At 43.0% G+C, this 16,414-nt stretch overlaps 1 protein-coding gene across 5 annotated transcripts in view; it reads left to right on the top strand.

The window, feature by feature from the left end:
* MAST4 (microtubule associated serine/threonine kinase family member 4) overlaps window positions 1-16,414 on the top strand; it is a 562,621-nt gene that overhangs the window by 388,881 nt on the left and 157,326 nt on the right. For 2 of the 5 annotated variants that reach the window (XM_015536569.2, XM_015536571.2), the window contains exon 1: window positions 7,374-7,808. The exons of the other annotated variants lie outside the window; for them this stretch is intronic. In XM_015536569.2, the coding sequence (XP_015392055.2) occupies window positions 7,717-7,808 (92 nt within the window). In that variant the 5' untranslated portion in view covers window positions 7,374-7,716. Of the gene's footprint in view, window positions 1-7,373; window positions 7,809-16,414 lie in introns of those variants that run through there. 5 annotated transcript variants of the gene reach the window in all.

Below are 16,414 nucleotides of genomic sequence, written 5' to 3' on the forward strand. Positions count from 1 at the left end.
CCAGCAGGGTAGCATCTTGCTTGTGTCACACTGCCTTCTTCTCTAGTCAAAACTCTCTCCCCCTCCCTCTTATAAAGACACTTAGGATTACTTTTAGGGCCCTCTCGTAATTAGGATCATCTCTCCATCTCAAGACCCTTAATTTAATCACATCTTCAAAATTCCTCTTGACACACAAGGTAACATATTCACAGGTCCTGGGGATTAGAACCTGGACGTCTTTGGAATCCATTATAGTCCATCTTTATTGGTTTTATAGTGTTTCATTTTATGGCTATTTCAGTTTTTACTAGCATTTGCCTTCATAAATTAACATTTATTAACATTATCAACACCTTGTACCTTTGGGGTTTTTTGCCCATAGTATGCTAAGGAATTCTGAGATTAATTTCCATATGCATGAATGTTTGTGTATATAGTTGATTGTATAAGTTCCAAGATGTCAGTTTATAGTTAAAATGTCTATCTGTATGTGTATATTATATGTATATTTTGTAGCAAACATATACATTTATATGTGTGTATCTGTGTATATGAGAGGTATGTGTTGGTGTGTGTGTTTCCATTCTCCAGATAGCTTTCTAGATAGTTGGCAGGGAGAACATCTCTCCTTATGCTCTTAGCAGCATTGAGTAGGATCTTTATTTTAATCTTTGCCAATTAAACGGGTAAAAAGATACGAGTGATGCTTTGAGTGCATTTTTATGATGACTTATTAGATTGAACACTTTTCATTCTAACCACTGTATTCCATGAATTAATATTTATTTTAATAGCTTTATTAACAGTGAAAATGACGGATAGTAATAGATGTAGGTCCTAAAGTTTGCTTGAGAACTTGGCTAAAATATTTTGTGTCTTAAGTTAAATACTAGCCTGTGATTTGTGGAAGAATTTGTATCAGCTTTAGCAATGGGATAAACTTTGGATTGTTAACAGAAGCGCATGGTTTCTACCTCTGTCTGTATATGCTCCTTATGTGGTACTTTGTTGGAAACTCTTAACTCTTACTTTAATGGGATAGTTTTCCATAACTTTAGATGTCTGACCTGGAAAAATATTCAAGAAAAAAAGAACTGATAAATTAACTTTAATCTTACATTACAGAAAGGTCTTAGTGTCAGCTACTAAAGGGCTAAATATAACTACCCTGACCCACTTAAACCAAATTGACACTTGTGATAATTGTACTGTAATTCATGCTCAGGAGCTGGATAAGAAATGATGAACCTTAGACCCAAGCTTCTGGGTCAAGAAACTCCAGGTCCTTGACGTTAATTCCAGATTGAGAGACTATTACAATGATTAGTAACTGAGGGTCACTGTTACATTCAAAAAGCATTTAGCATTTCATATAATCTAATTACATATATGTATATGTATACATGCATATAGCTACATATGCATGGTCTCTATTTTCTGAGATTTTGAAATCTGTGACAGTAGACCTGCTTAACTGATACAGCATATATAGATAATGAAATGGACTCATGAAATTGAATAGGAATAGATCAAAAAAGCTTTGCCAAACATATACAAGCTGAATCTTCAAAATAGCATTATTCTCTACCTGACTTTGCTATCAAATATCTTTCTAACCCTGAGCAAATCTTTTTTTCCTCTTCTCCTTTCTCTAACATTCATGTGAATGGGTGTATTGAGGATTTAAAGATGGAGGAGATACAGTCCCTTCCCTCTTACCCAAGGGGGATTGATCTGCAAATGAACAGAGATTTTGATGTGGTGGGAGAACCTTTTTTTCTGCGGAGGCTGTCAGGAACAGAGGCCATTAGAGGGATATTCAGCGTGGTGGGGTTAGGGAGCCTCAAAGGAAGGCCACCTAGAACAGGTGGCAAGAAGTTCGGTCTTAAAGTGAGATGGGAGTTAGCCTTCCGAGTTTGTCAGATGAGGGGGGCTGATCTCCAAGACTTGTTCTCTGCTCTAAGATTGGATTGCTTAGTTCTGTTAGGGGCCAGTTTTTAGTGGATCTTCGAGCCGCCGGTTTAGGATGGAGAAGACACACTGCTCTCTGGCTCCCTCCCACTCATCTCCTGTAGGATGACCCTTGCTGCCCTATAAGGATGATAGACCTTTTCTGTCCACGTCTATCCTGGAGCTCTGACAGACTAAGTATGCAGCTCCTCCCGGGATCTTCTCTTGCTTGAAAGCCAGATGATGGAGGGCTAGGGTAACACGCTTGCAAGCAGTGATTATGACACCCAACCCCGTCCTCTGTGCTGGGCTGCCATAATGCATGTTCTCCTCCTCTTCTCTGTGTTACACATAAAGGAGTCCCTCGTTTGAACAGTACTTCATTGCTCATAATCATTTGTTCTCTCCTCTTGGGTTTTTGTAAGTTACTGGTTATTTCCTACATTTCCTGAGCCTGTGATTCTCCTGGGATCCAAGGAGTACCTGAGGAAAAATGTTAGGTTCTCTTCCCGTTCTAGCCACTCTTAAGCCTGTCCTTTGCTCTCTCAGACCTTGTCCTTCAACTCGCCCTTGGGGATTATGCAGTTCTCTGCCCAACCTGCCAGGAAACATAAATCAGTTTTATTGTGTTTCCTTTGGTTTATCTATTCACTTTATAAATGTCAATCTACCTTGAAATATTGTTTAAAGTTTTTTTTTTCATATTCCCAGGATAATGTAACCTTATTTATTATCTATCTCTTGGTGTTCAGCATTCAAACTTATACCTACAAGTTAATTTTCATTTACCTTTTTATCTTCTTTCATAGTTTGGTAACATGAGCAAAAAAATGGTTTAATAACACTAATAGAGTTTTCTTTCAACATACTCCACATCTCTAACTCCACCTTTAAGTTTTATTCCTTAAGATGTGCAGTGATTACAAGGATTGCTTATTCAGGATGGGCAATTTTCTCTTCACACTTCTACCCTTCAATTCACAAGACAGCATTTAGAAGCCAAAGTAGACCTGTAGGTGTGGACAGCAGTGGGGAAGTAGTCACTTCTAGGTGTTCTAAAGATGGGGATTCATAGAGGTCAAGTTTAGTTTACAGCACAGTCCCCAGACTAGGCCAAGATCAGGCAGAATACCTTTGGAAACTCAGTATCAACACCACTTTTCATTGTGTCTTATCATTGGAATCGGCCTTGTGGCCAGAGTGTCAGTGCAGGGAGCCACTCACCTGCACTTGAAAGCTTAGTTTCCCACAGTGTTTAAGTTCAGGGGAGGCTCGAGGGATATTATCTTCAACACTGTTGTATGTATGGTGGGAGAAAACCCTATTGCATTGACATGGGGCAGAGGGTGGGAAGCAGAAGGGAGAATTCAAGTCAATGAAAAGAACATGGAATTCTTTGTTTGGGGGGTTGGTGAACAGTGAAGAATTTGACCCATTCTTAAGTACTCATTTTATCCTAAGCCAGCATTTCGGTAGCATGACAAGGTTATTTTTCATTGTCATTTACCTTTCTTATAAAAACAATGACTGATAATATCATCTGATTAGGTGAATGAGCATTCTGGATCACAAAGCTTGTCCATTAATGTGTAGGCTTAGTTATTGTGCAATAAGTAGAAAATCTTGCTAAATATCTGTATATTGACTTAGACTGGCTGTAGTCTTAGGAATTTCCAATAATCTCAATTTCCTCTTAGTTCTTCACCCAGTTTTACTGCACTTGCAACTAAACTATACTCTAGTTTCTGCCCATGTAATTATTTTGTCTGTACAAAAATGTCAGTAGTTCTGACAATTTTAATTCTTGTGTTTGCTGACTGCATTATCTTCTGAATCATAAGTTCTCAAATCAAGTCAAACAGGTTAGAAGACAAGTTACACTTGAGCATCACACCTACTCTTATCTTAAATGAATGTGGGAATGTATCAGCCACTTTCTCTGTATTAAGTAGTTCATTTCTGGCTCCTCACGCATTTTGCCCGTTTTTATTTTTTTCATTTTGGATACAACCCACATTTTCCCAAGCCTTTTAAGTGCAAAAACTGTGTTAAAGTATATGTAGTTTAAAAAAATTATGTTTTTTCCCATCCTTTTGAGAATTTTCAGGGTGGGTTACTCAGAATGTATAGGGTGGAGATTGTAATGACACCTGCTCATAGGCCAGGATATTTATCATTCAGTTAAGAGAAGAAAAATATGTTTTATGCATTTATTTACCCATGTTAGTTATCATTGTTGCTCAAATACCTGGGCTTTTCAGGAAGAATAGAATGCAAGAGTTGAGAAGTAGAGAATCATGAGGTCTTGGAACCATCCAGAACTTGATGTCTGTTCACTGGATCTCCTTCAGGTTACCTCTACTCAGACACCCTTATAGGAGGTCCTTTCTTGTTTTTTTCAGTCTTTTTCATCTTCAGATCCAAAGAGTCTTCTGCACTATTAATTCAGTATTCAAGGACAGTTGTCAAGCTCCCTAAATTTTCTTTCTGCACTTTCAACACAGTTTCTTCAACATGTAATTTATTATTCTTTTTTTAACTTTAGAGAGAGAGATAGAGAGACAGTGTGAGTGGGGGAGAGGCAGAGAAAGAGGGAGAAGAGAGAATCCCAACCAGGCTCCGCACTGCCAGCATACAGCCGGATGCAGGGTTGGAACTCACAATCTGTGAGATCACGACCTGAGCTGAAGTCGGCTGCCCAACTGACTGAGCCACCCGGGTGCCCCTAATGATGACATTTCTTTGCTGTTAAGACATAAGGAATGTTAGTACTTCTCTTTTCAGTTACAGAATATAGATAAAAATTAATAAGAGAAATTCTTTAGAGCTTCATTCTCTTAAAGTATCTTCATGGAATTCTTAAGAAGTTGCGATTCTTTGAAAAAAATCAATTGACCTGCTACCACTAATCATTTTAGGGCATCTTAAGGGAAACATAGATACCAAAGCATCTGAAGTGTCTCCATTCAAAAAGCATTTATTAACTGCTTGTATAAATCAGGAACTGTCAGATTTGGGGAATACGGAAATCAGTAACACATGACTTTAGCCTTGAAGAATTCACAGACTCATATGGAAGATGGAAGACCGTAGTAAACAGGCACTTACCATACAATGTGACCAGCACTGCATAGAGGCATGTTCAAGCCATCACCATAACAGAGGGCATGGTGTGGGGTGTCCTCTGCTCTATTCCCATTCCTTTTAGTATTGTATTCTGTTAACTTCTGTGTATTGCTAACATTTATATACATTGTGTTCTAAACACTGCTTACAAGGCCTTATGTATGCCCTCTCATTTATGGTAATCTCAGACGTTGTCCTATCCTGAACCCCCAAAAATGGGGAAAATGGGCAGAAATTAAGTGACTTGCCTCAAGTCATAGTAGTTGTTGGATCCAGAATTCAGACCCAAAGTTGTTGCTCTTAACCAATGGTCTATCCTACCATTCTAAGAGGGAGACATAATTACAAGCAGTTCTCACCCAGGGGTGATCTTGCCCCCAAAGAACATTTGGCAAAGTCTACAGACATTTTTGATTGTTACAATCTGCGACTAGGGGCTGGAAGGCGGGATGCTGCCTAAAGTCTTCCGGTATACAACACAACCCCCCAAACAAAGAGTTATCCAGCCTAAAATGTCCAAGTACTGAGGTGGAGAAATTGCTTTGGAGCTTGGTAGTTTGTGTCAGCCTTTAAAAATACTCTTTTAGGGGCGCCTGGGTGGCTCAGTCACTTAAGCATCTGACTTTGGCTCAGTGGTTGGTGAGTTTCACCACCCCCCCCCCCCCCCAAGTCAGGCTCTGTGCTGACAGCTCAGAGCTTGGAGCTGCTTCAGATTCTGTCTCCCTCTCTCTCTGCCCCTCCCACACTCGTGCTCTGTCTGTCAAATACAAATAAACCTTAAAGAAATTTTTTTAAATACCCTTTTAAATCCTTAAAAGCCTGTTTTTACAGTGTGGAGCAAAAAATACTGAATCAAGTTCCCAAGCATCTGGTGAAGTGTATTTTGTCACTTGTTAAATTGAGAAAAATATTGCCTTCTTTGTCTACCTTAGTAGATTTCAAGGATCTGAGGAGCCTCAGTGAGAATTTCAAAAGATGATGCATAAGAAAGCCCTATACAACAATGATCAGAAATTCCTAGAGTCCTTGGGGTGAAACTATTTCTGGGAGTCACAAGAATTAGATAAAGAGGATCCCAGAGTGCACTCCTGTTGTCTGTTTACAACTCCCTTGTCAGCTGACCTCTCTTCCCTTGTCACTCTGCTTGCTATTTAGGTAAGCAAGTTTGTCTGCAGTATTCACTAGGTGAACTAAACCATTTTTTGAGTCTTTTTTTTTTTTTTTTTTTTACTAAAATCTTGTTTTAAAATTTACTATCTCTCACCGTATTACGCCAATTTAAGGCAGCAAATTTAAATTCTTTTTTTTTTTTTTCTTCCGTATAGACTTTTACACAAGCATTTGCCTGTTAGGGGAGTTCTTTGAACACCATGCCTTTCTTCCAGATGAACAACAGGAACGTTGATTTCATCTTCCTTTCAAGTTCTAACACATGTGGCAGGAAAATAACTCTAGCATTTGTTGACTAAGTGCCAGGGAGCGTCTGTACAGGTAGGAGCTGGCCATTCCCTGGATTTGTTGCAGTCCGCGAAGCCAACAGCTGTGCCTGTCGTAACTCATCAACTGGATGTAAACTCATAAATCCAGTTGACTGGGGTTTTAGGTGAGTGTGGCCTCCCCTTGGCGTGCTTTTCCTACAAACAGCGTCCGGGTGAAGAGTAATTACTGACTTCCTAGGAGTGTTTTCATGGTGATCCATTCTGCCGTGAATCACAGACCAGCCCTCAGGTGCGCCCAGCGCTCACCTCAGCGGGTGCGGGCCGCGGCTGGATTGATTGATTGATTTGGGGGGAATGATCCAACTGCGGCTGCGGGCCGGGGGCGCGGCGCGGGCCTGAAGATGCTGGGGTCCGGGGTGCTCCGGGGCCCGCGCACGGGTCCCCACCCCACCCCACCCCCAAGCCTGCCCCCTTTCCCATGAGGCCCAGCTCCCGGGGGAGGGTCTGCCGGTGGGGAAGGGGCCCCGGCCCAGCCCCTGCCGGCGGAGGCCGCACAAAGGTGCCCTGTTCAAGTCCGCCTATAGGCCCGCTCTCTGCAAGTGCTTTTAAGTTTCCTTTTTTTCCGAAGGGGGAGAAGAGGCGCTTTTTCCATTTCACTTCTTTTCCTTGTATGTAGATACCAAAAGGAAACACGGCACTGGGCATGTTCGGATGTTGAATGGTTTGCTGATAAGCAGCAGCCTCCCGGAACCGAAGCCTTAAAATAGTCGTCGCCCTCCCCTCCCACCCCCCGCAGGAGCTGCAAATGGTATCTGCCAAACAGATGACAAAGTACCTTGGACTGAATCACACACAGACAGCATTTTGTGCAGAACGCACGGCCCAACTCTTGTAATTACTGTTTATAGCTGCCCAGGGCTGACCAGGAGAGGGCAAACCCGAGAGGAAATAAGTTTCCTGAGCCTTGGAGAAATGGCTGTGTGTTAATTAAAGGCTAGGGGTACTTCTCAGACAGGCTCCAAGTTCTTGAGATCACAGTTCACAGCACGTTTCCTCTGGAGGGAGTGAGTAGATAATTGGGATTTTTTTTTTCTTTTTGTTTTTTTCTTTTTTCTTTTTTTCTTTTTTTTTTCTTTTTCCGTTCTCCACCCCCCCGCCTCCTCCCTCCCTGGTCTGGCCTTATGGCCTTGAACCCGCAGTGAATTGAAGAGAGAACGAAATGGATATGTCTGACCCCAATTTTTGGACTGTGCTCTCAAACTTTACTTTGCCTCATTTGAGGAGTGGGAACAGGCTTCGGCGAACACAAAGGTAAAAACCGCGGGGATACTTTGCCTGGAGAAGGGAGTGTGTTGGCTTTGGAGGCGGCCAGACTGCCTTAACAGCTGGGGTTCTGTTTAGACAGTGGCAGTTTGAAAAGTTTCTGCCCTGCCAGGGGGCCGCTGTTTCAGGTATTCTGTCATTCTCGTGGATTTCCTGGGTAATCCTGATGGCCTGTACTTCCAGAGTTGTTCTCCTTTTGAAATGTGGTTCAGGAGGGGAAGGGTTGTGAGTGGAGGGGAGAGAAATAGAGGAGGAAGATACTTTGTCTCTCTGATGGGATCTTTTCCAGCCCTTTCCTTCACCCAGATGTCCGAGGACGCTTCTGCTTTTTGTAGAGCCTCTCAGATGTTACCTTCTAGTAAAGACTTGACCTTTATAAGGTGCAGATGTGCAATGCAAAGAAAGCTCAAGTTAGCCTGCTTCCTATTGTCTGTTTAAAAGAGACAGGTCCGCGTAACTTTGCCGTTGTTTGTTTGTTTGTTTGTTTGTTCTTGTTGGTTTGCTGACATTTATTCCTAATACAGGTTGGCCTTTTCAGTTGGTAAAATACCTGACAGAATAGGTGGAGGCCAAGACAATTTTAAAACCAGGATGAAGCTGGGGGCAAAAGTGAAAGGCAGTTCCGAGATTGAGAGGAGATGATTTTAAAGGAAGTGTTTCTCTTCTGTGTCTTGTGTCCGGCACAGAAAGGTGGCATCGTTGTGGTTTTAGAGGGGCATACCTTCTGAGTTGCTTAAATGTAGATTCTTCGTTTTTCTTCCAAACTTGGCTTGGACATACACGTGCTCATATGTGCGTAAGAGCAGCGGTGCGGTCAAATAAACAGGATGCTGGCTATCAGATTTGGAGCTTCTGAAGCTCTGGGCTCCAGTGTCTCAGGGACACAAGAAATGGTGTACTTTCTTGTTACATCCGTAGCATCTTGTAGTATAAGTTCTGGTACGTAATACTTTGGAAAACTTTGGAAGGTTCCCATGGTATTTCTTAGATTTCAGAAGCATCCTGGAATACTCACAAGTGTCGTGTTTTGTATATGCGCATGCACACACACACATATAAAACACACACATGTATGTCTGATAGTGACTAGATTTTAAAGTCATACTACCTTTAATGCAACTTGAACAGAGTTGGTACCAGTAAACCGTGTGAGATTCTCAAGTTGTGCCATTTATGTAAGGTAGCTGTGCTTTTCTTGTTCTGCTGTATATATTCAGAGACCTTATCTTTTGGTGTTGGTCCTTTTTGTTCGAGACGTATCATCCATGCACCTCTCCCCCAGCAAAATAAACACGAGTAGTTAGTTGATGAGATAATGCTGTCTGTGAATAAGACCACCGCTTTCATGGCAGTAAAGTCTGTAACTTCTTACCTTTTCAGTTTGTCGAGGGCCCTTTGGTTTAGTCCTGGCTATGATGCAATCTGTACTCTCACCTGGAGCCGCTTCTAGAGAGCCGTCTGCTCTGACGTCACACCTGTGTGTCTGAGTCTGAAAAGCAGCTGGAGCCTCTAGCCATCTACCTGTTGATAATACTATTGAGCGAATTCTCAGGCCAGTCTGACCCTGACTTTCCAGCCCAGGGGATTCTAGTTCCAGCCCAGAACACGCCAATTCAGACAGCTCACACAGGCAGAGAGCCCACATTCTGAAGTCACTTAGGTTCTTCCCAGCAAAATGGGAGAGTGTGGGAGGGCTTTCTCTACTCCTTAAGTCATAGACCCGTTTTTTTCAGTTCAGGGAAACAGAAAAGGGGATGGATTTTCTTCCCTCCCTTCTATTAGTGTAGGTTGTCACAGCCCATCTGTTACTGGGGATTTCCAGGATTCCCAGAGTTTGCATATAGGTGTCTTGAAGATCCTGCCTACACACATCTACTTAGTGGTCTCAAAGACCGGCACTACTTTATATTTATTATGGAGATTGGGAAACTTGAAGGGCAGGTGTCTTCCGGTCCAGGGCGATGTATGTAGTTGTTGCATTCTCTTATTATACAGTGATCAGTTCCAGCTCTGTGTCCTTCCCTAAGGACATGTAGCATATGCTTACAGTGGGACTCTTCCCATTCTGTGACCTCCCTTCCCTGCTCTAAATCCTGTCTCCTCCTCCAGCTCCCACATTAACCCCATTCCTCAGCTGGCTCATCAGGTTCCCTAAATCTGTCCTTTCAAAAAGACCTCGCTGTCCTCAGGTTGTCCTTTAGCCAGTCTCATTGTGGGTGTGTCTGGTGTTCAGGTGAGGACCCCTTGCCCTCGCCCTCAGGTCACGTGCCTTAGCCCTGGGCATATCTCTGTGGCGCAAGCCGAGCTTTTCTGAACACTTGCCGACTTGGTCTGATGGATCATTCATTTTACGTGTTTTTCCTAGTTACTTGTTCTGATTAATTTAGTAACTTCGGGAACCTCATCCTAACCTTTTCTTTAATATCAGCTTCTTGCATCTATCAAAGACTGAAATCCAGCTTGGAGCATGTGAATGAACATCTTAGAGCTCTTTGGGATAGGATGTTTATACCACTCAGACAAAAGAAGGAGAAGGCGAATGGTTTCCCATTCTCGCCTTAAGTCTGTATTGTATAGGCCGTTGTCATCATGGAAGCCTTTTTGGTTTGCTCCTTCACATTTGCCTTGCCAGTTCAGCATGGCTTGGTTTGCTCTGTCAGAGGGAAACTTTGAAGTTTTGAAACTGGGCCTGCCTGGGCCTATAACTTCTAACTCCCTGAGTTCTTGCACAGAGGATCCTGCAGACCTAATCCCGGGCCTAGATTGTTACACAGTATTGACGAACTGACAGCCTGAATTCCTTATCCTGAATCCCAAAGACAATTTATTGTTCCCTTCATTCTTTTTTGTCCTGACTGTGATGGACAGCACTTGTCTGGGTGCACACTGACTTTGTGTTTTGCTGTAAAGCTCACATATTCCATTGGAAACTGTGTGTTTTTTTGTCACGTCATTTTCATTTTAAGGGAAATTTTCTTCTTTTAATTTTATAAAAATTTTTATAAATATTCTGTAAAGTCTTAAGCCCTTCAAAATATCTTTACTTCCTCTTGCCTTGCTGTCAGATTCTTTGAATGATCACAAGTGACACTGTCTTAAGGTTTATACTTCTAGGGAAGTTTTGCCTGGAAAATACCTCATAGCTTCTGCCAATAAACTACTAGCAAATCAAATCTAGCACTGTATAAAAACAATTATTCATCATGACCTGTTGGTCCCAAGTCTATGCACAGGTGGTTCAACACCAGAAAATCAATCAATGGAATCCATCACATAAATAAGCTAAGTAAGCATTATCACAGGATCACAGAAAAATCCATTACTCACTCATATGACAAAAACTCTCAGAAAACCAGGCATAGAGGGCCACTTCCTCAAGTCGATGAAGAATATCTACTTAACACAGCAGTCCTCCCTAATCTGTGGTTCTACTTGGTGCAGCTACCAGTGGTCAGCCACAGTCCCAAAGCAGATGATAGCGGCCGAACACTAGGTCACGATGCTTATATCATTCGCCTGACTTCATCTCCTCGCATAGACACTTTGTACATCATCCCGAGAAGAAGGGTGAATACAGTGTAATAAAGTTTGAGAGACAGGCCATATTTGCCTAATGTTGATTACACTATGTTATAATTATTCTATTTTATTATTAGTTACCGTTGTTAATCTCTTACTGTGCCAAATTTATGAACTTTATTTTATTTTGGATGTAGAAGAAAACGGTGTATATAGGGTTCGGTACTCTTTGGCATCTTTTGGGCTTCTTCTGGGGGGTTTGAAACATATCCCTGTGAATAAAGGGAACGGCCATAGTGAGACACTGAAAGTTTTCCTTGCTGAGATCGGGTAGGAGGCAAAGATGTCCCATCTCATCAAGCACTCCTTTTCAACCGGACACAGTTTCTTTTTTGATGTCTGCCTTGATCTCCTCTTTCCCCTTCTCATTTCATCAAGGCTGACTCAGTACAGCCATTCACCTGCTGCTTTGAGGGACAGAAATCTACAGCTGCTTCATGTTACCACTGATGTCGATGACCTTTTTCCCCTGTTGGATTAAAAACTTTTGTGGGGAGGAAGATCAGGCTGCTCTTTGATTTATATCACATATGTAAAGAGAGGGCTACCATTGATTTATAAGTATTGCTGCTCAGTTTTGAGGTGCGAGTTTAGTCTTAATGATACACAGTCTAGAGAATCTAGAAGATACTCGATTTTTAACCTTAATGGTCAGAAATCTGTCATGTTTTCATTGGGCTGACCTGATGCTATCCAAATCTCAATGACACCTAAATCGAGTGTCATTGTCCATGCCAATGAGCACCTTGTGACTCAGTTAATCACTTGGAACAAGTTTCCTAATGTATTTTGCGAGAACTCATGGGCTAAAAGTTGCTTTGGGGTTTTTTTGTTTTTGTTTTTTCTTTACTTAAAAGTTGTGTACTTTATTATTTCTCAGTTTTATTCTTTCATTTTTTTTTAACGTACATCCAAGTTAGTGGGCATATAGTGCAACAATGATTTCAGGAGTAGATTCCTTAATGCCCCTTACCCATTTAGCCCATCCCCCCCCCCCACCACAACTCCTCTAGTAACCCTCTGTTCTCCATATTTATGAGTCTCTTATGTTTTGTCCCTCTCCCTGTTTTTATATTATTTTTGCTTCCCTTCCCTTATATTCATCTGTTTTGTCTCTTAAAGTCCTCATATGAGTGAAGTCATATGATTTTTGTCTTTCTCTGACTAATTTCGCTTAGCATAATACTCTCTGGTTCCATCCTTGTAGTTGCAAATGGTTTTTTTTAAATGTTTTCTTTCTTTCATTTTTTTTTTTTTCTGAATTCATATTACTCAGCAGTTGCTCCGAACAGCAGGTACATTCAGGGATCTTTAACTGCTGAATGTATTGAATTTTTATGTATGCTTCATCTTCCTTTCAGAAACATCTGTAGTGTTTGGTGAGTTTTTCTTTTTGTTTTCGTCATGAATATGTGTCTCTAAAGAGTATGAAGAATAAACTTCTGTCTTGTCCTGACATGTGGGGTATTAGTGAATTTGTACTCACCCCTTTTATGGAAAGTCCCATTAAATCCACGTTTACTGAGCATCTATTGTGTGCCTGAGCACTGCAGCCCAAAGCTGAGTCATAGAATTGCCTTCAATGAGGACATGCAAATGAATCATTGCAAACCAGGGCAATAGAGAAGTATTTATAAGGTACATATAAGCCATAGGAGTGGCCAGTGGGGAAGAGAGACTTTGGTCTCAAGGAGCCAAAGGAGAAGCCATATGGAAAAGACAATACCTCAGGGAGGTTTTGAAGGATAGGTTTCTTCTGTTTATCAGACCGAAGGACAGGGCCATCCCAAAGGGCAAAAGAAATGGTGTGTATGAAGGCACAGTGGCCTTAGCAACAGAGTTCAAGGGACTATACATAGCTCAATATTGCTGGAGCATAAAAAACCAGAAGCATAACTCAGTATTGTTGATGCATAAAGTTTGCAGAGGCAATGCAGTATACCACAGTGGTGAAGAGGGTTGATCTAAAAGCCAGTTCACCTGGGTTTGAATGAGATTGGGCAAGTTCACTGGACTAGAGTTGCTCCATCTAAAACCAGGGACAGGTAAATTACTTACAGGATTGTTGTAAGGAGTAAAATATGCTCATATGAGTAAAATGCCTAACACAATGACTGGCACGTAAAAACTCTCAGTAGATACTCAGTATTCACATTGTTTCCATCGTTACAACAAGGGGATGAGTAGTGGGCGATCAGGCTAAGGATGAGAGTTGAGGCACTTGCTGTTTGTGGGAGCTTGCTTGGCCTTTACCCAAAAGGACGAAGGCCTATCTGGCAGCTTTGGGGATTTTAGGTCTGTGAGAGGAGGGTGGGACCTGGAAACCAATGAATGAGTCATTGCAGTAGCCTACCGAAAAGGTTATGCAGGCGTGAGGAAGGAATACGGTGAGATTATGACTTTGAGAGAGACAAAGGGTATCAAGTTGATAAAAACTGAAGAACCATCGACTCTGAGAGACCAGGAAACGTTGCATAGTGGCCCTGGGGATTGTGACCTGGGAGATGAAGGAACTACCTTTACAAAGAGGCGTGGGGGAAGGGAAGACCAAAGAACTTGTACTCATCTCTTCGATCCCCAGAAGCCTGATTAATCTAATTTATTGAGCATCTAATATGTGCTGAATGTAAGGAAGTGTTCCTTCCTTCACTCAGCCAATATTCACAGCACCAATATCTTGGGCTGGGCAAGGATTATAGTGGTGAACAAGACAGAGTGCTTGGGCCTTGCAAATAAACAAGCATCTAAATAAATCAATTGTCCAATGGTGATCAGTGTTCCAAAGGCTTATAAGTAAGTGCTGAGAAGAGAGAGTAACAGTGTGGGGGGCTGCTTTAGATCATGTGGTCAGGGAGTGTCTTTTGAGGAGGTAGATAAAACTGAACAGGAGACCTAAAAACCGTGAAGGAGCCATTGGTGGGAAGCATTTGGGATTGGCATCTGGGAATGGCAAAGGCTCTGAGGCAGGAAACAAAGAGCCCTAGACAGGCCGTTGGGGGTGTGGGTTTAGGGCACCAGGGAGGCTGGACCAGAAATAATAAGCTCGAGAGTCATCATTAGGGCCATCCGAAAAATACAGTAGATGAATCTGTGGGAGAATAAGGTTGCTCCATTTAAGGAGTGGGCAGAGATTCAGATAGGTACAGGTACAGAGACTTGGAGGAGAATCTGGAGTGTTCTCATGGAGCTCCAGCGAGGAGGACAGGCAGCAGTGTCACTGCACAGAGAGACAGCAGGAACATGTGCGTTGTGTCTGACAATGGGGAAGGCATGGGTGACCTCAGCACCAAGAGCAGAGGCAGTGACAGGGTGGGGGTGGGGCTGGGGCTGAGGCCCAGGAGCCAGGAAATAGTAGTCAAGTGAGGAATCGCAGACCATGGGTGGTAACCACTCTCTGCGGGTAGCTACCTACAGCAGTGACACATCATCGTGTCCCAGCTCCTGCACATTCACAGCCGGCCCGGCAGCTCTGTTCCCTGAATCATATCCCCTTACTCACTGTTGCTCATTTTATTGTCTGCCTCATCGCCCAAATGGGCAATGACAGTTTCCTTTTCACCACCTCTCTGGAAGCTCAGGCTCTGTCCACAGCCTTATGAGTACCTGTCACTTACCACTCTTGCTTCACATCACAGGCTCTGAGTGCCCGAAGCTCCCTCCCCCTGCCCCCACCACTTTGTGTTTTCCGGAGCTTGAGCTCTGACTCTCCCCGAAGTGTGTTCCTCTGGAGGCTGAAACCTGGTTCACTCACTGGCTTCCTCTCATCCTCTCCATGCCTGACCTGCAGGCGTGGCCCCTCCCCGAGTCTCTGCACCCCTTTCCTCCCACTCGGAGCTCTGCCCAGGCCTGTTTCATCAGTGCTTCCTTTCATCCCTCTCCTTTCTTCAAGCTCCAGACTGTGTTCTCTGCCTGCTGGATGGGACTGCCTGTCACTGCAGGACTCACCCTTTGGTTTGCCCCTCAGGGTTAGCTCTCTCTTTGGTAGCATTCCTTGAGACCCTCCCTCGGTGGATCCTCCTCCCCCAACCTAATAAGGCATCCCCTTAGGGAAGAGCAGAAAGCCAAGTCCCCAGACCTGGAACAGCCAGCAGCTGTCCCAGTGGTACCTGGGGAGATCCTGGCTGCCCCACGCCACAGCAGTCTGTGTGTCCTGTACTCTAGTAAAGTTTACCACGTACAAAGGACGTGAGCAGGAATATGTACATGTCGAAAATAACGCTTTTATTCTCTAGTGTGAAGCTTTCAATAGGAGATTGCAGACTGTTTTGCTCCTTGAATAGGAAGGTCTTTGGGGGTTGAGAGGGAAGGATAAAGAAGAGAGGAGGAAAGAAATGAGATGGGTGTGTGTGTGTGTGAGAGAGTGCAAAAGGAGGATTTAAAAATTAGTGCTTTAAAAATAAACCATTATAATATAGAGTCTGTGCTCCATGGGCAGGCATGGGCTATTCATTGCTAGAACTTGTCAGCACTGGGAGGAGTATATCACCAAGTTCACAGTGACAGGGTAGAACATTATATGCTTTTATGGCTTTGCTTGGTTCTCTTTACACTTAGATACTGTTACCAGAAGCCTGGGTGATGTCTTTAAAACAAGAGAGTCGGACACCTCAAGATGGAGAGTATCTGCCTTCTGGGCTAAGAACGGAGAGGTGCTGGGGTTAGGAAGTAACTTCAGTCCCTATGTGGAAATGGGTCCTAGAGGAGAAAACTTGGAATAGGACTCCTGCATAATTTGGGAGACTGGAAAGAGGCTGATTTCTCCGGGAGATTAAGACTGGAAGTCCCGAGTCCCCACCTCACCCCCATACACACCCATCTTGTGTGTGTGAGCATGCACAAGCTATTTTAATCTGAGCTGTCTTTACTACATGTAACCTAGTCATTTGGGAGTGACGTCATGGTAACTGAGTAATCCCTTTGAAAGTTAAGTGGTAGAGCCAAGATATTAAAATAGTCCTGGGGCTACCTGGATGAAAGTGGGCACGGGGTGTGTATAAATCCACTTATTAGAGGCG

The sequence above is a fragment of the Panthera tigris genome, chromosome A1 (genome assembly GCF_018350195.1).
Source record: "Panthera tigris isolate Pti1 chromosome A1, P.tigris_Pti1_mat1.1, whole genome shotgun sequence".
Classification (NCBI taxonomy): Eukaryota; Metazoa; Chordata; class Mammalia; order Carnivora; family Felidae; genus Panthera; species Panthera tigris.